Genomic DNA, 22880 nt, shown 5'->3' with positions numbered 1-22880 from the left:
GGCTTTATGCACTAGCGACCCCTCAGTTGAGCTTCCCTGGTGGCTCAGATGGTAAAGAATCTGCCTGCAGTGCAGGAGGCCTAGGTTCGATCCCCGGGTCTGGTCTGGAAGAGCCCTTGGAGGGAATGGCAATTCACTCCAGTATTCTTGCCTGGAGAATTCACCTCAATAGTACCTGGCTCTTATATTCCGCACCCAAAAAAGATCTGTTGAGCAAATGAATGGGCTGCAAAAAAAAAAAAAAGATAATAATGGTTATTTATGAAGCGTTTACTAGGTACCCAGCACTGAGCTAAATTCTTTAACCACATCATGTTAATCTCCCCAACAACCCTCTGAAGGAGGTGGTGTGATTATTATCACTTTACAGAAAAGGAAAATGAAGTCGAGGGATGTTAAATGACTTGCTCAAGGTCACTCTGCTTGTTAGCGCAGGGGTGAGGGGCGGGATTCACATACAGGTCCTTCCCACCCCCAAAGCAGCGAAAGACGCGGTGGTGAGTCCCGGCTGCGGTCCGCGCGGACTCACCCGAGCCTGCGGAGCGTCCCTAGGGAGGGAGTGGGCAGTTTCCCCCGGCTCCACTCCGAGCCGGTGGTGCAGCGCCCGCCCCCGGTCGCGGGCGCAGACTGGAGGCCGCCTCCGGGCCACGTGGTGCGCGCGGCGGGCGCGTCCGAGGAGCCCGCAGCGGCTCCGGGCTCAGAGCTCTCCCGGCTTGGAGAGCGGGCGGGAGCCGGGGGCTGGGCCGGTGCGGGCGGTGAGGCGGCTGAGGAGGCGCGGGGGTAGCAGGGAGGCTGGGGCTTAGCGTCCAGCGGCGTCGGGGCCGCGGCCTCGTCCCGGCCGCAGCCTCTTCCCTTGGCGCGTTGCTGGCACCGGGTCTCTGCGCCCAGGGCGCACGGCGGGCAGGGACGCAGCCCGGCCTCTTGGCCGCCATGGAGCCGACCCCCTCCGGCGACCCCGAGCTGCAGCCCCAGCTTCTCGCCAACGCGTCGGACGCCTTCCCCAGCGCGTTCCCCAGCGCGGGTGCCAACGCGTCGGGGCCGCCAGGAGCACGGAGCGCCTCGTCCCTTGCCCTGGCTATCGCCATCACCGCGCTCTACTCGGCGGTGTGCGCCGTGGGGCTCCTGGGCAACGTGCTCGTCATGTTCGGGATCGTCCGGTGAGTCCGCTGCGGGTTGGAGTGCCCGGCAGGGCCCCAAGGGTGAGGGTGGGGACCGCGGACCTGGGACCCTGACCTCGGACTCCGCACACCCGGGGCCTCTGGGCTTCCTGAAGGGGGCGTGCGAGGGCCCAGCGGAAAGAGCGCTTCCATGGCAAGGGCGACCCTGGCGTGCGTGTGTGTGTGTGTGTGTGTGTGTGTGTGTGTGTGCGTGCGCGCTCGTTTAACTAACATTGGGTAATCTGTTGGCCTCCCCCTACTTCTGTGTCAGACTGTGTGGGACAGTTTGGTGACAGTTGTGTGTCTGTCACAGTTTGCGAGTGCGTGATTCTGTTTGTGACAGTACCGATGCGTGTTTGGACCTCCTGGTGGTGGTGGGCAGAGATGCCCGAGGTGCGCTGGGCCTCCGGCGAGACAGCGGTGTGTGGGCTGAGGTTGCAGGTGGGGGCGCAGGAGCGCTTGTGTGTCTGCATGGTGCTGACGGGCGCTCACCAAGTCACATTTGGGGACCATCTGCTGGGGCTCCAGTGTTGGTGTGTGTGCTTGTCTCACACTATCTGTTGGTAATTCTCTCTGTCAGAGTGACAACGTGACTGTTCTTTAGTGGCTCTGGACACTTGTGTGTGCATCTGCTGAGGGGTCGCCATGGTTCCTGGGTACAGTGGGCCAGCCCAGTCGCTCTCTGCTTCCTTCCCTGGGGCCATCTGGTTCTGAGCTCTGGACGGGATTCCGGGATTCCGAGAGGCTGCGGATCCTCCTCACAAATGTCCCCTCTCTCACCTTCTCTTCTCCAACACTTTTTTTTTTTTTTCTGGCAAAAGCAAAAGTGATGTGGTTGGGCTGGAGTGGAGTTTATGCTTTCATCTCAGAAAGTAAAGTTCTCTTTTATGTGTCTCTGTGGTGCAGGGACCTTCTCAGATAGTCTAAAGCATCATGGGCTTGCCCAGAAGCAGTCCTGATCCAGCCCTGCCAATGCAGACACGGGCAAAAGGGCTTGAAAGGAAACTCCCATCCTGGTTAACTGGAAATGGGTCATCTGTGCTGGCTGACCAAGGGACAATCCTGAACCTCTCTGGGGCCTGGTGCCACCAGACAGGGCAGAAGGCAGGGGGCAGATTGTGGATTCAGAGGCTGGAGATGTGAACTGTGGTCTTGGCCCAATTGCTGATGCCTGTCACACTGGGGGCCCTTTCCTGTCACCCACCATCTGTCCCACCTGCCTCAGTTTCCCCGTCTAGGAGATAGAGACCCAGTCTCTGCAGCTGGGACCATGAGTTCCAGAATGGGAGATCTCTGTTGGACAGAGCACGGTACACTGGAGTGTTGTGTGGTGTGGGGGTGTTGTGGGAGCTTTGGCTTGGATGATTCCGGGGGAAGCTTTGCTCCCCCAGGAGGAGTGGAGGGCACAAGAATTTCCTGTTCTTTTAGTGACTCATCACCAGCTCCAGTGGGAAAATTCCCCCAAGCACAGGCAGGAGCGATCTTTGCTTTGTCAGTGGTTCTCCCCACTTTACCTTGGGAAGTAGTCCTGCAGACTCAAGTCAATCTGAGTGTTAATTCTATCCACGAACTGGCTCTGCCGCTGGGGTAAACCGCTTGACCTCTTTGAGCCTCAGTTTCTTCATCTATAGAATGCGGAAGTAATAGATTCTTCTTTGACAGGGTTTTTGTGAGGTGGCACTCAGAGAGCATTATAAGTGCAGCTGGCAAGGTGTCTGGACCCAGTCAGTGTGAGGAGGGAGGAGCAAGATTCCTCAGAAGGAGAGTGAGGGGGTGCTTTTCCTAAGGTGGGCCTGGGAGTAGCTCTGATTCCAGGAGCCCAGGTTCCTGCACTCGCGCTCTCGGGGCTGGGGGGAGGTCTCAGTGCTCTGATCTGGGGAAAGCCAAGCGTCAGTGTGCTCACTTCCACCTCCAGTCTCTTTCCTGGGGCCTCTGGCTGGTCAGCTGATGAGTGAACCCCCAGCCCTGCTGAGCCAGGGGAGGGCCTCTCCCTTCTGAGGGTCCACTGAGGGCAGGCTCTGGGCTCCATGTGCTAGGGTGCTGCCCATCAACCTTCCCCAAATCACCCTGTGTCAAGTGCATCTTGCAAGCAGCATAGCGGGCCCCTTAGGTCCCTGTGTTGTGCAGGCATTTCCCGGGGCAGCCATCTATGTGATCACTGGGCCTGACTGATTGCATCCTCGTCTGCAGCCCAGTGGGATAGGCATTAGCATCCCCATCATTGTCACCTCCAGTATACAGGTGAAGAAGCTGCAATTCAGAGGGAGGCAAGGAGGCTTGTTCCTCTAGGTCCAGAACTTTTTCCAGAGCTGCCTGGGGTAGGGGACAAAGAATTGCACAGAAGGAGGGGGCGGAATCCTATTCCTCCTCTTGTCCTAGGATTCTCATAGAATGATGGAGACAAAAGCACGGCGACTCTACACGTGTTATTCAGCACATGTGCTTTAGGCTGCCGTCCTTGGGAAGGGGAATGCAGGTCCTGGCACTTGGTCCTCCCCCACTGAAAGGGAGGCTAGGGACAGGGCAGCTGTCTGGGGCTCGACTCAAGAGCAGTGTGTGGACAGAGGGGATCCAGGATAAAGGAAACCTCCGGTGTATCCATGGTTCTCTGACCATGCAGAGCCCAGCCCCACCAGTAAGTGAGTCAGTTGATTGGCTGAATGAGTGAGTGGTTGAATGGATGAATTCTGCCTGTCAGTCCTGAGCTCAGCCTACGGAGGGTTTGCAAAAGCGATCCAGAGGGCCGTTGGGACAAAGAAGGAGGGAGATGAGCGGCAGAGCTGGGGCTCTGAAGCCAGACACATCAATGTGCAAATCCAGAGTTCAAAGTCACTTACTTGCTGTCTATTTGGACTCGTGACTTCACCTTTCCGAAGCTCATTTCTTTGCGTATAAAGTGAAATAACAGCAGGACATCTGGGGTGGTGGTGAGGATTAAAGGAGACATGTTGTGTCTGAGCCTTTTCTATGTGAAGGAATGAAAAGAATAAACTCATTCAATAAAAATCCATGCTAGATGCTGAGATGTGATGGTGGGGAAGAAAATCCACCATCCCTGCCCTCGTGGAGCTTAGGTCTGGGAGAAATAGACATTCATCCACTAGTCATCCAACAGAGATAAGTTTGCAGCTGTGCTGAGGGCCATGGAAGAGTGAGCTGTGAGACCCAGGATCAGGGAGGGTCTCACCTGATCTGGAAATTCCAGGAAGGGCTCTGAGGAGCTGAAAGGTAAGGAGAGGGTAACTAAGTAAAAAGGTGAGGAACAAGGCTGACATACATGAGGGGTGAAAAAAAAAAAAAAGATCACAGGAATCTCAGAATCCCAGAGCACAAAGCACTCCTTGTTCCCCAACCCCATCTTCCAAGGATATGCTTGGGAAGCCCGTTCACCCTTCTGGATACACAAGAGGGGCCTCTGGGAATTGCATTCTTAGCCAACAGCCTGTGATTTCTGAGGCTTCCAGGAAGTGTGAGCAGGAGTTTGGGGATGTGTGGTCCCCAGGCAGATGCTCCCTCCCTCCCCTTGCTGGGTGAGTTCAGCCAGTGTGGGGACTTGGGGAGTTTTTATAGCAGATGCTCGACAAACCCTCCTTCCGGGTGGAGTCATGCCCTGAGCAGGGCTGGCATCTCAGAGTTCCCTTCCCAGCTAGGTGGAGTGTGAAGGGCTTAAGGATCCCCGCATCTCTGATGACTCCGTCTTCAGAAGTCATCAGTGATGATGCCATCTTCCCTGTACGTGGCCCAGAACTTCCTGGTTTGCCTGCCCCGAATCCAGGGAGGAGAACGGAGTCGATGCTTCTCCGGTGTGGCCGCTCGTCCGCCTGCCCTGTCTGCTGCCTCCCCTCTCCCTGACCCTGGTTTGGGCGTGTTTACACCTTGCTGTGTCTCTCACCAGCCCCCACCCCCACCCCCCCAGGCCTCCCTGTCTCTTCATGACTCTGCCCCTTGAGCTCTTCCTGGGCTGGTGTCTCTTCTGACTCTTCTTGTATCGGATACCAGCTCTGCCACCTGCCCAGATCTTGGGCAGGCTGGATGGCTGCTCTGTCCCACGGTTTCTTCATTTATAAAATGTGGATCGTAGCCCCTGCCTAAGAGGCACCTTGTCCTAAAGATGGCACGGTGGTGTTGGTAGAGCATTGTGTTTTGCCTCCCATCCCAGGGAGCTGCAGCATAGAGCAAGCAGGGAGCGGAGGTTGGGCCTGGCAGCCTGGTGTGGGGCGGGTCACGACAGATGAGCGAGGCATTCTGGTTGTCCCCTCTGTCTACTGCCCAGGTGCCAGGGGTGGCTGGAATGAGTGCAGCAGGGGAGCCCTGAGCTCCTGTCTTGCTCTTGGAGACCCAGCGTGAACCTCTTGCCTTCTGGTCTCTCTCCCCTCTCTTGCCTGGATTGAGGTCTTGCAGACCCCGGGGCCCTTGGGCCAGGAGAGATCCCAGTGAGGTGAGACAGTGCAGTGGAGAAGGTCACACCAGGAGGTCAGGTGGTGCTGGTCTACCATCCCTGCTCTACCATGTCTGGTTGCATGGCTTTGGGCAAACGGCTTAACTCCCCTGAGCCCCCTTTCTGCATTTGCAGAATTGCGGTGATCAGGATAGCTCTTGGGAGGACTATGTGAGATCATGCATGTAAAGGTCACAGCACAGCACTGGGCACGGAGTAGGCCTTCAGCACGTGCCAGATGCTGAGATTAACTGGCAGCCCAGTGGCTGTTCCGGGCAGGCAGAGCTGGTGGCCAAGAGACTGCCTACGCTTTCCACCTTGGGTCCTTTCCTGCTTCCTGCATCATCTGCACGTTTACTCATTCACAAGTATTTGCTGATACGGACCCTGCCGGGCCTGTCCAGCTGCAGCCCCCACGGCCCAGATGCTCAGCTGAAGCTGCATCATGGGCCCTGGCTTCTGACGCAGCCATGCGCCCTGGACCCCCTAGTAAGTTAAAGCTCCAGGGACAATTGCAAATTTTCAGAGCTGACAGAGTCTGGAGGCACCCAGCCAGGGCAGGTGGTGTCTATGCTGAGTCGTGATGCGGGCGGGAGCAGTGGGTTGGCTCCACAGAGAGATGAGGATGGAGCCTTCCAGGCAGGGGGAACAGCACGAGCAAAGAAATCTTCAGATGATCAGAAGGCAGCACTGCAGAGGGCGGGGAAGTCCACTGTGGCTGAAGGAGGAGTGCTAGGGGGCAGGGCTGGCCGCCAGGGGCCAAAGCGGGAAAGGTCTTGCAAGCAGGTGTCCGCCTCAACAGGGTTGTCAGGCACGCCTGCTGAGTGCTGAACTGCAGCCAGGCCCTGGGGCTGGTGATGAACCACCAACTACAGTCTCTGCCTTCCAAAATTCCTGGGGAAGAGGGCTGCACATATTAGAGGAGCTCCATGAGCCAGCCCCCGGGAATTGGAGGGAGTCATTCTGGTGGGGGCTTTGCTGGTGGCTCAGATGGTAAAGAATCTGCCTGCAATACTGGAGCTGTTAAGTCGCTCATTCATGTCTGACTGTTTGGGCTGCAGCACGCCAGCTTCCCTGTCCTTCACCATCTCCCAGAGTTGCTCAAACTCATGTCCATTGAATTGGTGATGCCATCCAACCATCTCATCCTCTGTCACCCCCTTCTCTTCCTGCCTTCAATTTTTCTCAGCATCAGAGTCTTTTCCAATGAGTCAACTCTTTGCATCAGGTGGCCAAGGAATTGGAGCTTCTGCTCCAGCATCAGTCCTTCCAATGAATCTTCAAAGTTGATTTCCTTTAGGATTGACTGGTTTGATCTCCTTGCCATCCAAAGGACTCTCAAGAGTATTCTCTAGCACCACAGTTTGAAAGCATCAATTCTTCAGCACTCAGCTTTCTTTATGGTCCAACTCTCACATCCATACATGACTATTGGAAAGACCATAGCTTTGACTAGACAGACCTTTGTTGTCAAGGTGATGCCTCTGCTTTTTAATACACTGTCTAGGTTTGTCTTAGCTTTCCTTCCAAGAAGCTAGCATCTTCTACTTTCAAGGCTGCAGTCACCGTCTACAATGATTTTGGAGCCCCATTTTTTTCCCCCATCTATTTGCCATGAAGTGATGGGACTGGAAGTCATGATCTCAGTTTTCTGAATGTTGAGTTTCAAGCCAGATTTTTCATTCTCCTCTTTCACCTCTCTGGGGTCAATCCCTAGGTCAGAAAGATACCCTGGAGTAGGAAATTGCAGCGCATTCTGGTTTTCTTGCCTGGAGAATTCCATGGACAGAGAAGCCTGGTGGGCTGCAGTCCAGGGTGGGTCGCAAAGAGTCTTACACAAGTGAGCAACTAACACTGTTACTACTATTCTTGGGGGAGAGGGGAGGGAGGACTTAAGAGAAGCCTGGATTCAGGCCCAGCATGGCTGTATGAGGGGCTGGAGGCTGTGCTGAGGCTTGAGTTGCGAGACTGGACGGGTTCTTGGGCCCACGGTAAGGCAGCCATGCTGGGAAATGAGGGAACTTGGAGTCATGGGCCATGGGGAAGAGGACTTTGGAGCAGTCTGTGCAGAATGGAGTTCAAGAGGATGAATTTGGTGTAGGGGGACATGGGGCAGATTGGAAGGGGTTGGATCAGGGCAATGGAGAACTGGATGACCTTGGGCAGGCCCCGGAAATCCTAGCTTTGGTTGTCCCTTTCAAACTGCAGTGTTGTGGGACCTGTAGAAGGCAGGAGGCTGGGCCGATGAGCCCTGGTGAGGCTGAGCAGGGAGGGCAGCTGCAGTCCTGCTCAGTGTCCCTGTGCCTCCTGGCCCTGCCCCAGGGCCTGGCTTCCCAGCCTGTTGGGTTTACTTTCTGCGGAGTGTGTATGACTCACAGGCACACCAGGGAGAAGCCAGAGGAGTCACTCCCGCATTCCTGCCATGGGCCAGAGGCTCCTCCGAGCCACGATGGGCCTGCAAGGGAGTGAGACATGAGGACCAGAAGGCTCAGATGGAGCAGGTGCCTCTCACAGCCAGAAAGGGGCAAACCCAGATCTTCCTGGCTCCCAAACCCCTCCAGACCCACTCTACCACTGCTGTCTGTGAGACACATTGGCAGTGGAGGCGAAGGCTGGGCCTGCCTAGTTAGAGGAGGGAGGACCAGGGCTGGGGAGGAAGGCAGATTGCTGTCTGCAAACTTCTCAGGCCTCTGCATGAGGTAACAGCACTTGAGAGCCTGGATGTCAGGGCCAGACTGACCTGGGAATTGCATTTACTAAGAGAGGGACCTTGGGAGATACATGTATGACCTTTCTTGGCCTCAGTCTTCTCATCTGTAAAATGGGAGTATAAATAGACCCCTGTGAGACCCCTACCCTCACAGGGTGGTTATGAGAAGCTCATGAGGCTGGACGTGAAGGAATTCAGTACAGAACCAGGAACTTGGTAAGTATGCTATATACATTTTCCATGATTTTATCTATTGAGAAGAAGAGAGACTTGCATCTCATTCATTTGATTGACATTTCTCTCTGTTTTTTTTTTTTTTTTGATTGACATTTCTTGAGCCCCAGAGGAACTAGAATTTTGGGGTGGATACTACAGGGAAACGATCAGCTCAATACTAAACATTTTCTTTTACAATAAACACAGTAACACATGTTGCTATGAGTAACACTAGTTATTTCAGAAAATACTGAGGCAATTAAGCAGAGACAAATGTTACCCATGATCCTACCATAAAGAGAAATGCTTTGTCATTTTGATGTATTTGCTTCCCATCTCTTTCTGTGTCTCTCACTGTGTGTGTGTTTTAATGACATTGGAGGCATACTGTATTGAAATAATAGTCACATCATATATAATATTTTGCTAGCAGCCTTCTCACATCGTTCAGTTCAGTCGCTCAGTCATGTCTGACTCTTTGCCACCCGCTGGACTGCAGCACGCCAGGCTTCCCTGTCCATCACCAACTCCCGGAGCTTACTCAAACTTATGTCCGTCGTTTCAGTGATGCCATCCAACCATCTCGTCTTCTGTTTTCCCCTTCTCCTCCTGCCTTCAATCTTTCCCAGCGTCAGGGTCTTTTCCAATGAGTCAGTTCTTCGCATCAGGTGGTCAAAGTATTGGAGTTTCAGCATCAGTCCTTCCAATGAATATTCAGGACTGATTTCCTTTAGGATGGATTGGTTGGATCTCCTTGCAGTCCAAGGGACTCTCAAGAGTCTTCTCCAACACCACAGTTCAAAGCATCAGTTCTTCACTGCTCAGCTTTCTTTATAGTCCAACTCTCACATCTCTACATGACTACTGGAAAAACCGTAGCTTTGACTAGAGAGACCTTTGTCGGCAAAGTAATATGTCTGCTTTTTAATATGCTGTCCAGGTTGGTCATAGCTTCTCTCCCAAGGAGCAAGCATCTTTTAATTTCATGGTTGTAGTCACTATCTGCAGTGATTTTGGAGCCCCCCCAAAAAACAAAGTCTCACTGTTTCCACTGTTTCCCCATCTATTTGCCATGAAGTGTTGGGACCGGATGCCATGATCTTAGTTTTCTGAATGTTGAGTTTTAAGCCAACTTTTTCACTCTCCTCTTTCACTTTCATCAGGGGGCTCTTTAATTCTTGTTCACTTCTTACCTTAAGGGTGGTGTCATCTGCATATCTGAGGTTACTGATATTTCTCCTGGCAATCTTGATTCCAGTTTGTGCTTCATCCAGCCCAGCGTTTCGCATGATGTACTCTGCATATAAGTTTAATAAACAGGGTGACAACCTTGACATACTCCTTTCCTGATTTGGAACCAGTCTGTTGTTCCATGTCCAGTTCTAACTGTTGCTTCCTGACCTGCATACAAGTTTCTCAGGAGGCAGGTCAGGTGGGCCGGTGTTCCCATCTCTTGAAGAACTTTCCACAGTTTGTTGTGATCCACACAGTCAAAGGCTTTGGTATAGTCAATAATGTAGAAGTAGATGTTTTTCTGGAACTTTCTTGCTTTTTCTATGATTCAGTGGATGTTGGCAATTTGATCTCTGGTTCCTCTGCCTTTCCTAAATCCAGCTTGAACATCTGGAAGTTCATGGTTCACATACTGTTGAAGCCTGGCTTGGAGAATTTTGAGCATTATTTTGCTAGCATGTGAGGTGAGTGCAATTGTGCAGTAGTTTGAATGTTCTTTGGCATTGCCTTTCTTTGGGATTGGAATGAAAACTGACCTTTTCCAGTCCTGTGGCCACTGCTGAGTTTTCCAGATTTGCTTCTGTGAAGACATGATTTTATTTGGCTGTGCTGGGTCTTAGCTGCAGTACGTGGGGTCTCCCATTTTCATGGGGCAGGTGGCATCTTTAGTTGCAGCACTCAAATTCCTTTTCTTTTTCTTTCTTTCTTTTTTTTTTTTAGCACTCAAATTCCTAGTTGCAGCATGTGGGATCTAGTTCCTTGACCAGGGATGGAACCCGGGCCCCCTGCAGCGGGATAGCGGACCCTCAGCCCCTTGACCACCAGGGAAGTCCCTAAAGACATGATTTTTGATAGCTGCATTGTATGAATGTCTCTTATATGGGGGGACTTACGTTATTTCCCATATTACGCCAATCTAAATAATGTGTCTGAATGTTCTTAAACTCATATGTTTGTACACATCTCATATTATTTCCTTAAGGAATTTTCTGATAGAGCTCTTCAGGGAGGTATGGGCCACTGTGTAATACAGGGAGTTTCCTGTCCATGAAGTTGTGCAAGAGGGTTCTGGCAAACCACTGTGTGGAGGTTTGGCACTGGAGATTCAGGTAGAGAAAAGATAGACAGACATAATTTCAGGCTCCTCTTCCCGCAGCTGGGACTGGAGGAAGAATGCTTCTCAGATTTCCCTTCTCCCCTTCCTGGAGGATGATGCCTGAACTTTAGAGGAAGAGGGCTGTGCAAGGGCAAGACATGATTTCATTAACGTCAGAGTCCTGGGACCTCTAAATCTAATTGGCTACCCGGAACATCATAACATGCACAGGAAGAGGGATAATCGAGGGGTAGAGCAGGAGCCAGGCTTAAATTAGCAATTTACCATCATGCAGGCTGCAGCGGCCCCATTACCAGCTGAGGGGCACGGAGTAGGACGGGGTGTCTGGGTTGTGTTCTATTGATTTAGAGCTCCCAGTGCAGCTGCAGAAATCAGCAGCTTTGTCTCTGGCCGGGTGGGCGTGTGCAGCAAGAATTTTTTCTTCTGTAGCTTCCCAAGTCTTTCTTGAGAAGTGGAAGGAACTCAAACTTCAGAGTCCTGGGAGGTCAAAAAGTCCCATTCAGGGGACTTGCCTGGTGGTCCAGTGGCTAAGACTCCATGTTCCCAATGCAGCAGGCCCAGGTAGGCCCCATTCAACAAACATGACACGGGAAGAGGTGGAAATGGCCTCACTGCCCTCCCCTGCAGAAGTAACCTTTTCACCAGGGCATAGGATTTTGAATCACGATGATGATTCTCTTAATTGAACATTTATTTTGTGCCAAGCACTCTGCTTAGAGATGTATATATATTATCCTGTTTAATCCTCACCCTATTAGTGAGTACTGTTTACCCCATTTTCTAGATGGGGAAACTCAAGGCTCAGAGAATGTTTGATATAAAAACATCCTCAAAGTCCTAGAGTTGGATTGGAGTCAGGTCATTTTGATTGCAGAGCCCACACTCTTTTTTTTAATTGAAGATTAGTTGACTTACAATGTTGTGTTAATTTCAGCTATTCAGTAAAGTGATTTAGTTATATATATGTAACTGAATATATACATATGTTCTTTTTAATATTCTTTTCCATTGTGGTTTATTTTAGGATATTGAATGTAGCTCCCTGTACTATACAGTACAGTAGGACCTTGTTGTTTATCCATCCTATTTATAATGTTAATAATTTGCATATGCTAATCTCAAATTCCCAATCCATCCTTCAGCTGCGGCAGTCACAAGTCTGTTTGTCTGCGAGTCTGTTTCTGCTTTGTAGATGTGTTCATTTGTTTCATATTTTAGATTCCACAGAGGAGTGATATCCTGTGGTATTTGTCTTTCTCTTTCTGATTTGTTGCACGTAGTATCATGGTCTCTAGGTCCATTTGAGTTGCTTCAGGTGGCATTATTTCATTCCTTTTTTATGGTTGAGTAACATTCCGTTGTATATATGAACCACATCTTCTTTATCCATTCATCTGTCGATGAACATCTGGATGTTTCCTTGTCTTGGCTATTGTGAACAGTAGAGCTACATGCTTAGCCATTGCCCTGTCCTCTGCCATCTTGTATGTCAAGTTCAGCCCCTCTGATTTACCAGTGAGTAAACTGGAGCCTGGAGAGGTTCTGTGTCTTTTGAATCAGTGGCCAGTGCAGGACTGGAACTTTGCTTTCCTAACCCCTTGCTCTCACTTACATCTCTTTCCATGCTTGGGATTATCTGAGCCAAAGGGTGTCTGGACACAGGAGTAGCTGGGAACATTAAACGTGAGTTCCTGCACAGGGCAGCCCAGCCGGGGGGCCACTGACAACACAAAACGGGCCCAAAGAACCCAATTCCCCCAGGGGCAAGGCCAGCAGCTGGTGAAGCAGCCATATCCTTCAGAGACAGGATTCAAATCCAGGTCTGCTTCTTGTTGGCCTTCCACCCTTGGGCTCACCTCACTGGGTCTGTTTTCTCCTCTGAGAAATGGGGATGAGAGAAAAACACCTGCAATGCAGGTAAACATATATTCGGCAGCTCGTCCTAAGTACCAGGCAGGGTTTAAGACACAGTCCCTGTCCTCATGGAGCTGACATTCTAGTGGGGAAAAGTTAGATGATAAAAAAAATAGATGTAAGGCCAATGGTATAGGCAGTGAAGTCAACTCAAGCAGACTCAGGGAGAGAGAATGGCGGGGCTGCTGGTAAAGATGGGGAGCATGGTGGTGGCCGGGGGGAGGAGACCATCGAGTAGAGGCCAGTTGCTGGGAGGAGGTGTTTTGGCAGAGACAACAGTGAGGGCAAGCGTTAGGGGAGATGATGCAGGGCCTAGCGCAGGGCCTGCCCATGTCAGGAGGTTGTTGGTGAGAATGATGCCTTTGGCTGGTTGCCTAGGACTTGGGAGCAGGGGTAGGGATTACGCCAAGGGAAAGAAGCTGCTTCTCCCAGCCAGGCCAGATGCCCCTGCAGGACAGATGGAGGTAATCTGTTTCCCTTGGTTACAAAAACTCATCCTCCTGAAGTGCTGGGAAATGCCCCGCATTTAGTGATTTTCCATTCCTCTCGGTGAGGAGGGCAGGAGCTTGCACATGGTCAGAGGGCTGCCCTATTGGGAGGGGCAAGTGGCCCCAAGACATTTCCTCCATGGGCTCAGGCCTGGTCATCCTGGATAAGAGAGAGGTTTACAGCAAAGCATGGCATATGGACTTGTTGGACTTAACATCAAAGATACCACTGCTGACCTTTCTCGAGGGCAGCTCTGTACTGAGTGCCTCACATATATGAACTCTTTTAATTCTCCCAACTCTTTGACATGCATGGTCCCTTGTTTCTGTCCATTTGACAGATGAGGCCACTGAGGCTCAGAGGTGGTAATTTGCTTGCTGAGGGCATCAGTGGGTAAATGACAAAGTCAGCCTTTGAACTGAGGCCCTGAGATTCCTGAAGCTCAGTCATGCAGTGCCCATGAAGGAATGTCCGTGAAAAAGGTCGAATTCAGGATACTCTCTGGTCCCAATTGTGGAAAAATGACTCTTTTATACAGCAAGGGATTACAAGAGGCTGTGGAGTGGGGCAGGTTGATTTATAGTTATGAAAATACTGAATTGATGGGGACTTTTCCGGTGGTCCAGTGGCTAAGACACTGCTCTCCCAATGCAGGGGACCTGAGTGTGAGCCCTGGTCAGGGAACTAGATCCCATAGGCCACAACTAAGAGTTCTGCAACTAAAGATCCCACAACTAAGACCTGGCACAGTCAAATAAAGAAATAAATAAAAATAAATATTAAAAACAATAGGAATAAAATAAAATACTGAATTGTTAATAAATAAAACAAAAGTGAGACTGCTGTGTATCAGACAGAAGGAGGTATATGTAATAAGGAATGCTCAGCATGGCCGAGGGCCTGGAGTGGGGAAACCTGGGCTTTTCAGAACATGTGACTTTAGACCCTGGTTCTGTTCCCTCTGAGCTTCTTGACAAGCACCTCTTTGTGCTACAGGTTCCTTCTGTGAATGAAATGTATTGATACGCACTTCCCAGGGTGGGTGTGTGTCAGAGGAGCCTGAGTGTGAAGTGCTCTGCATGAGGCCTGCCTTGTCCATCATCCTCAAGGAGTGGCCCTGGGGTGTGAGGTCAGGGGGAGGGACAGATCAGGCAAGCTGTGTAGCATTCATATAAGATCACTAAGGATTATAAAGTTGTGGGCATTTTTTACACTGAATTATGAGATGGGAACATTCACTGGGCAATGGTAACGACTCAAAATAATTAAGAATCCAGCCAGTTACAACTGTGGCAAAAACGAGCCTGTGCTTTGGCCATATCACAAGGCGCCATGCTGGAAACCTTCCATGCAAAATCTCACTTAATCTTCATAGCACTTTTATGAGAGAGGAACCACTGAATATGCCTTTACAGATGATGAAGCTAAGGCTCAGAGATGTAAGACTTTTGCCTGAGGACTCCAAGGTTAGTAAGTGTTCTCCTGGCCAGGCCTGCCCTCTCTCCACTGATCACTGCCCTTCATCACACTCGACCCGCTAAACAACCTAGCGCGCTGGTGGTTGTCATTGTCCTTTTCGGGCTGAAGAGATGGTGGCTTCCTGGCACCAGCCTTAGCCTAGAGCATGATTTTCAGGTCTGTGTCAGTCAGAATCCTACCAGAAAAAAAAGACCAGTGAGATATAGTTCAAGGAATTGGCTTATGCGACTGTGGGGTCTGGCTAGGCAAGTCTGAAATTTGTGGGCAGGTTGGCAGGCTGGCAGCTCTCAGGCAAGAGCTGATGCTGTGGTCCGCAGGCAGAATTTATTCTTCCTCTAGGAAGCCTCAGTTTTGCTCTTCAGGCAAAACTCATTATCATGGATAATCTCCTTAAAGTCAGCTGATTATAGATGTTAATCATATCTACAAAATCCCTTCACAGCAACAACTGGATTAGGGTTTGATTAAATTTGTTGTTTAGTCACTAAGTAGTGTCTGACTCTTTGCGACCCCATGGACTGCAGCATGCCAGGCTTCCCTGTCCTTCACTATTTCCCAGAATATGCTTAAACTCCTGTCCATTGAGTTGGTGATGCCATCCAACCATCTCATCCTCTGTCACCCCCTACTCCTCCTCCCCTCAACCTTTCCCAGCATCAGGGTCTTTTCCAATGAGTTGGCTCTTTGCATCAGGTGGTCAAAGAATTGGAACTTCAACTTCAGCATCAGTCCTTCCAATGAATCTTCAGGGTTGATTTCCTTTAGTATTGACTGGTTCAATCTTCTTGCAGTCCAAGGGACTCTCAAGAATCTTCTCCAACACCACAGTTCGAAAGCATCAATTCTTCACTGCTCAGCTTTCTTTATGGTCCAACTCTCACACCCACACATGATTACTGGAAAAACTATAGCTTTGGCTCTATGGACCTTTGTCAGCAAAATGATGTCTCTGCCTAGATATGCTGTCTAGGTTTGTCATAGCTTTTCTTCCAAGTTGCAAACATCTTTTAGTTTCATGGCTACAGTCACCAGTCTGCAGTGATTTTGGATCCCAAGAAAATAAAATCTGTCACTGTTTTCATTTCTCTCCCATCTATTTGCCATGAAGAGATGGGGCCAGAAGCCATGATCTTAGTTTTTTGAATGTTGAGTTTTAAGCCAGCTTTTTCACTCTCCTCTTTCATCTTCATCTAAAGGCTCTTCAGTTCCTCTTTGGTTTCTGCCATTAGGGTAGTGTCATCTGCATATCTGAGGCTGTTAATATTTCTCCTGGCAATCTTGATTCCAGCTTGTGATTCATCCAACCCAGGATTTTGCATGATGTGCATATAAGTTAAATAAGCAGGGTGACAATATACAGTCTTGTTGTACTCCTTTTCCGATTTTGAACCAGTCTGTTTTTCCATGTCCAGTTCTAACTGTTGCTTCTTGACCTGCATACAGATTTCTTAGGAGGCAGGTAAAGTGGTCTGGTATTCCTCTCTAAGAATTTTTCAGTTTGTTGTGATCCACACAGTCAAAGTGTTTACTGTAGTCAGTGAAGCACAAGTAGATGTTTTTCTGGAATTCACTTGCTTTTCCTATGATCCAACGGATGTTGGCAATTTGATCTCTGTTTCCTCCACAATGTTGATTAAGTAACTGGGTACTGTAGCCTAGCCACATAGACACATAAAATTAATGACCATCACCAGGTCAAACAGACCTGGGACTGAGTCCTGGTCATATAACCTACTGGCTCTATGATCTTGGGCAAGTTTCTCTGCCTCTTTGAGCCTCAGAGTCCGCTTGTCTGCTAAATGCAGTGATAATGCTCACCAGAGTCAGTTGTCATGAGGATTAAGTGCGATGATGGAAATCAAGTACCTTCATTCAGTGCCTGTCATATAGGAAGAGGGGAGACACACACAAACATCAGTGGTCTTGAAATGGGCATTTTCTGGCTGTGGTGTAATCGCACGTTCGGTGCTTGTCTTCCCTTTTACACCGGTGGCTCTTGGAGGGCAGGGACTGCATCCCATTCATCTTCTATCCTGTTTCCTAGCTCAATCCCTGGCTCTGAGGAGGCTGCACTGAGTGTTTCTTAAATATCTAGCTGACACTTTGTTAATGAGATTCCCTCTGAGGGGCCGGGATGTATAAGAAAACTCTCCCAACGACAAGACAAGAGGGAAAGAAGATGTGCAGGAACCTCAGACTTCTGTTTGCTCTACAGTAACACCCCTTCCTTTTCAGCTTAGTAGGGCTTCCCTTGTGGCTCAGCTGGTAAAGAATCCGCCTGCAGTGCAGGAGACCTGGGTTTGATCCCTGGGTTGGGAAGATCTGCTGGAGAAGGGAACGGCTACCCGCTCCTGTATTCTGACCTGGAGAATTCCACGGACTGTATAGTCCTTGGGGTCTAAAAGAATCGGACATGACTGAGTGGCTTCCCCTTTTCACTTTCAACTTAGTAAGTCTTTCCTCCAGGGAGCCTTCTCTGATGCCTCCTCCGTGTTGCCACAGGGTCCAGTGCCTGCCGCATCAGAGGCCCATACACTTTTCAAAGCCCTGATCACTCATTCCTCTCTCCCCAGATGAGGGGGTGGGGTGAGCATCCTTTGGAGCCCCAGTCTAGGGTCTGATACTCAGGTAGCATATCAGTAGGTGTTTGCAGGAGGGACATGTTCTATTTCCAGAGACCCATGGGCTGATAGGTCACATCTAAGGAAATCTGCCTCTGGGGCTCCTGTAGCGTCCAGCTGCTTCATCGGCTGGTCCAGTCATCCTTACGCCAGAAGCAGAGCCAGGGTGGAGAAGAGTTTCTCTTCCCTGCCTCCCATGGGTGTGTTGTGGTTCTTGAACTGAACTGGACAAGGTGCCTGCCCTGTATATTGCTGAGTGCGCCCTGGAGGCCACCCCACCCCCCTCAGTCATGTGCAACTCAAGAGCCTTGTATTTCTACGTTCCAGCCTTTAATCTTCTCTTTCAACACGCTTGCTGGGCCTCGTTGTCATTAACCACTTTCCTTCCTCAGGCTTTGCCAAAACTGAGATAGCTAATTAGTTTCTGGCTACTTGCCACTCAGATGGTGGGCAGAGTCGTAGCTCGCTGCCCTCGCTGCCCAGCCCTACTTGTTTTGCCAGTGGGAAGAGCAAGCACCCTTTGTTTACAAATACAGGGAGCCTCAGTTGGACCGCTGGCTGGCAGTTGCTTTATTTAAGCTGTTCATCCCCCAGCGTGGGCAGAGCCTTTGGGATCACTGCTGTAGCTATGCCTTGGTTTCCTCATTTGTAAAACAAAGGGATTGAACTTGACCAACTGAGAGAAGATGGGGTAGAGGTCAGTACTCTGGGTTCTGGGATTAGCCCAAGACTTACCCAGGCCCTGCCACTCCTAGCTCCAGGATTTTGGGTGAGTCACTTCAGCCCTCTGAACCTCAACGTTTCTCACCTGTAAAATGGGGAGAATAATGGTCACCTCCTGTGGTGGTTATGCCCCTTCAGTGGGATGGTGAACACACATATGGTCCTTAGCAAGACAACTGGCACATAGTAAATGCCCAGTAAATACTCTTATCAGCTGTCTTTCTTTCCAGTGCTAGCATTCTATATTTCTGATGAAAAAGTCTTTTTGCCGGGCTTGCAGGGGAGTGGAGCAGTTTTAACAGACATTGCTTCTGTGTTCTAGGCCACTGCTGGCAAGACGGTTATCTTTATGTATTCATTCCCTAGGGCTGCCGTAACAAATCATCATAAATAGGGTAGTTTATTTTTATTTTCTAAAAAATATTTATTTTTATTTGGCTGTGCTGGGTTGCAGCAGGCAGGATCTTAGATATTCCACGTGGCATTCGGGATCTTTAGTTTCGGCCTGTGGACTCTAGTTCCCTGACCAGGGATCGAATCCAGTCCCCCTGTTTGGGGAACGTGGAGTCTTAGCCACTGGACCACCAGGCAGTCCATAAACTGGGTGGTTTAAAACAAGAGAAATACTTTCTTTGTAGTTCAGGAGGCTCGAAGTCTGAAATCAACAGGACTCCACTCCCTCTGAAGGCTCTGGGGAAGAGTCCTTTGTCCCTGAGCTTCTGGGGGTGGCTGGCACTGGCTGTTATACTTTGGGCTTGTAGCTGTGTCCCTCCAGTTCTTGACTGTGTTTTCACATGACTGTGTCCGCTCTGTGTGTGTCTCTGTTCTCCTCTTACAAGGACTCCAGTCATATTGGATTTAGGGCCCACCTTAATCTATTCGATAGTACAGTGAGTGAGTGAATAGTGAAGTCGCTCAGTCGTGTCCGACTCTTTGTGACCCCATGGACTGTAGCCTACCAGGCTCCTCTGTCCACGGGATTTTCCAGGCAATAGTACTGGAGTGGATTGCCATTTCCATCTCCAGGGGATCTTCCCAACCCAGGGATTGAACCCAGGTCTTCCGCATTGTAGACAGACGCTTTACCATCTGAACCACCAGGGAAGTCAACCACTTCGTTAAAAAACAAAACAAAACAAAACCTTTATTTGTTTATTTTGCTCATCACAGTGGCTTCTCCTGTTGTGTAGCACAGCTCTCGGGTACAGGCTCAGTAGTTGCAGCACGTGGGCTCAACAGTTGTGGCGAATGGATAGAATTGCTCCACGGCATGTGAGATCTTTCTGGACCAGGGATTGAACCCGTGTCCCCTGCATTGGAAAGTGGATTTTTAACCACTGAACCACCAGGGAACTCCTTAGATGTGAATTTTGAGGGCAACTATTCAACCTGGTATGCTCTCCAAGGCTCCCTTTCCTCCTCTGTATGAGGATGATAATAGTAGCAATTTCATAGGGTTTTTGGAGTGATTGAATGAGATAATCTATATAAATGTCATGGTAGGATGCAATATGATACATCAGACTCGTGTTAAGTACTGAGTCTGTGTAGCTGCTGTGTTGGAGATGGTGGCAAAGATGCTGACAGTGATGGGGACCGTTGCATCCATGGACCCACCCTACACTGGTTACCCACTGGACACAGGGACATACAATGTAGGCAGCAATCTTGTCAGGAACTCTGAAGCCTTGGACAGGAGCCCGTTTCCCTTTGGCCTCTTACCTTGAACCCTCATCTGAGATTTAGCTTCTGGGTGGGCAGATTCAAGAAGTAGAAAGAACTTGGGCTCCTAGAAGTTAGGGGAACTGCTACTCTGTGTGACCTTGCACAATTGTCTTTCCCTCTCCAGGCCTCAGTTTTCCCATCTGCAAAGTGGGTGAGGAAGTTTGAACTCAGTGTTCCAGATCAGAGCCTCTTCTAGGGAGGAAGTTCCAGCACAGGGCTCTGTGTTTCATCTCAATGGTGGTAGATTACCAAAGGGCCAGAAAAGGAGTCAGGAGCCTGGGACCCCAGGACTGCTCACTAGGGATCATTCTGGGCCCATTTTCCTCATCTGGACAAGAAGAGAAGCCATATGATACGAATGTGCCAGGAATGTTCTAGGGAGATCATAGGCATGAACTCATCCCACACTCATCACACCCTCAAAAGGGAGGATGGTTATTCCCAGTTCACAGAGGAGCAAATTGATGCTCAGAGAACTTGCCCCAGGTCATACGGTTAGAAGCAGCTGTTGTTGTTCAGTCTCTCAGTTGTGTCTGATTCTTGGTGACCCCATGGATTACAGCATACCAGGCTTCCCTGTCCTTCATCATCTCCTGGAGCTTGCTCAAACTCATATCCATTGAGTCGGTGATGCCATCCAACTGTCTCATCCTCTGTCGTCCCCTTCTCCTCCTGCCCTCAATCTTCCCCAGAATCCGGGTCTTTTCTAATGAGTCAGCTCTTCGCATCAGATGGACAAAGTATTGGAGCTTCAGCTTCAGCATCAATCCTTCCAGTGAATCTTCAGGGTTGATTTCCTTTAGGATTGACTGGTCAGAAGCAGAGCTGGGGCTTAAATCTAGGTGTTTCTGGTGCCAGAGTCCATGCTTCTCCTTGGCTGCACTTTTACTGTATCATTTCCCAGAGCTGCTGTAAGGCGTTGCTGCAAACCCAACGGCTTAAGACAACAGAAATGTAGTCTTTTACATTCTTGGAGGCCAGAGGTCCAGAAAGTATCTCTAAGACTGCGTTCCCTCTGAAGGCTTTTGGGGAAAATCTTCCTTTCCTCTTCAGCTTCTGGTGGCTCCAACAGTCAGTGGCTTGTGGCCACATCACTGTAATCTCTGCCCCCATCTTCACATGGCCTTCATTCTTCCTGTGTGCTGTGTGTCTCTTGCAAGGACACTTGTCATTAGAGCTAGGGGCCCGCCCCAATAATCCAGGATGGTCTCAGGATCCTTAACTTAGGGATTTCCATGGTGGTCCAGTGGTTAAGATTCTGCACTCCCAATGCAGGGGGTTCTATCCCTAGTCAGGGAACTAAGATCCTACTTGCACAACCCCCCAAAAAAGGGATAAATTAAAAAAAATTATATGTGTAAAGACCCGTTTTCTAAATAAGGCCACTTTCACAAGTTCTGGGTGTTGGGATGTGGACTTGTCTTTTAGGGGCTGCCATTTAACCCACTATAGTTATTATTGAAACTTTGGTAGTGACACTATCTGCTGGAGGTGCAAGGAGCTCAGGGACTCTCTGGAACAGCTTAGAAGTAGAAGGAGAGGAACAAAGTTGTGAGTTGGAACAAGGTTGCCAGTCTCGGGTGCATGAGTGATGGGAGCATGGCTTAAGCTGATGTTCCACCAGCAGTGATGTCAGTGAAGTAAGAAATACACAAAAAACACATCTGGGGGAAACAATAAAAAGTAAAAAAATAAATAAAAGGAGAGACCCCACCGCATCTGTGTACGGTGGATGCAGCCAGTCATGGGGCAGAAACCTGAAAACTTATCCACAGAGGCCACCCTTCCTGGTGTGGCCCATGTCCACATTAATGACTTGTTTTCCTGTGAGTTGTCCCCAGTGGGATAGACTGTGCTGCAGGTGGCGAGTTCCCCATCTCTGGATATATACAAGCAGAAACTGCGTGGTCATTTGTCTGGAGTGCCACAGAGGAAATGCCCTCAATGTGAAGTTTCCTTCTAGCTCTGAGATCCTAGGAATTTTCCTAAGGACCATCAGATATCTTTGTGCACAAAGACATTTATCACAATACTGTTTATAATACCAAAAGAGCAGAAGCAACCTATGTGTCATTTAATCTGAGATTTATTAAGTAACTATATTTGGGAGCATTAGTGTCTGTAAGTGAGACTAGCTCCAGCCTATAGTCTATTCTTGTATAGTCCTTGAGCCAAAAATGTTTTTTTTACACTTTTAAAAGCTTGTAAGGGACAAAAACAGGAATTCCCTGGTAGTCTAGTTGTTAGGACTCCACACTTTTACTGTTAAGGGCTGGAGTTCAATCCTTGTTCAGGAAACTAAGACCTCCACAAGCCCCGAGGCCAAAAACACCAAAACGAAACACACACACATTAAACAAAAAGCAGAAGAATATGCATCAGAGACCTTAAGGGGCTTACCGAGCCTAAAATAATTACTTTTTGGCTCTTTACAGAAAAAAGTCTGTTGACCTCTGGATTTGAATAACAATCAGTCACCCCAAATTATATTAATTTGTGTCTGTGGATATGGAAAGATGATTACAGCATATTTTTGAGAAGAAAGAAACAGGTTATATAATAGTATTAGAGCCAGATCCCATTTATTTAAAACAGGGCCTGTATATTTGCCTGTTATCTGTCAATGATAGTCTGTCCTACTGATGGTTTTTAAATTTTCTTTATGAAATGATTCTGCATTATTTGGACCTTTTATAGTGAGCAGCTGTTATTTCTGTGATCTGACAAAGCACTGGGGAAGAAAAGTAACTCTGAATACTCCCAACAGTCCATGCTGTTTGGGACCCAGTGAGTTTTGATCTAGGCTGAAGCATTTTGTTTGATTTGGTTCCTAAGGTGCTGTAAGGTCGATCAGCCTGATTGGTGCCTTTACTTTGTTGCTGTTATTGTTTTTAGGTCTCTTGCCCCAGGAGCTCTTATGCATGAGAGGTAAAAAATAAATACCCCTCAGCTCAGTTAAAAACAAATTCGCTCCTTTCGGTAGATGATCTGACAAGGTTTCCCGTTGCCGAGGCCTAGCTGAGTCACCGCAGACTCAGGGCAGGCAGGGTCAGGCCCA

General features: G+C 49.4%; 1 protein-coding gene across 1 annotated transcript in view; it reads left to right on the top strand.

Moving 5' to 3' along the window:
• The first annotated feature begins 482 nt into the window (after positions 1-482).
• Positions 483-22880, top strand: part of OPRD1 (opioid receptor delta 1) — a 39761-nt gene continuing 17363 nt past the window's right edge. Inside the window, exon 1 of the mRNA XM_069579496.1 lies at positions 483-1157. Coding sequence (XP_069435597.1) covers positions 931-1157 — 227 coding nt within the window. The 5' untranslated portion in view covers positions 483-930. The remainder of the gene's footprint in view (positions 1158-22880) is intronic.

This window comes from Ovis canadensis, chromosome 2 (assembly GCF_042477335.2).
Source record: "Ovis canadensis isolate MfBH-ARS-UI-01 breed Bighorn chromosome 2, ARS-UI_OviCan_v2, whole genome shotgun sequence".
Lineage (NCBI taxonomy): Eukaryota > Metazoa > Chordata > Mammalia > Artiodactyla > Bovidae > Ovis > Ovis canadensis.
This window is presented reverse-complemented; position numbering and strand designations above follow the sequence as displayed.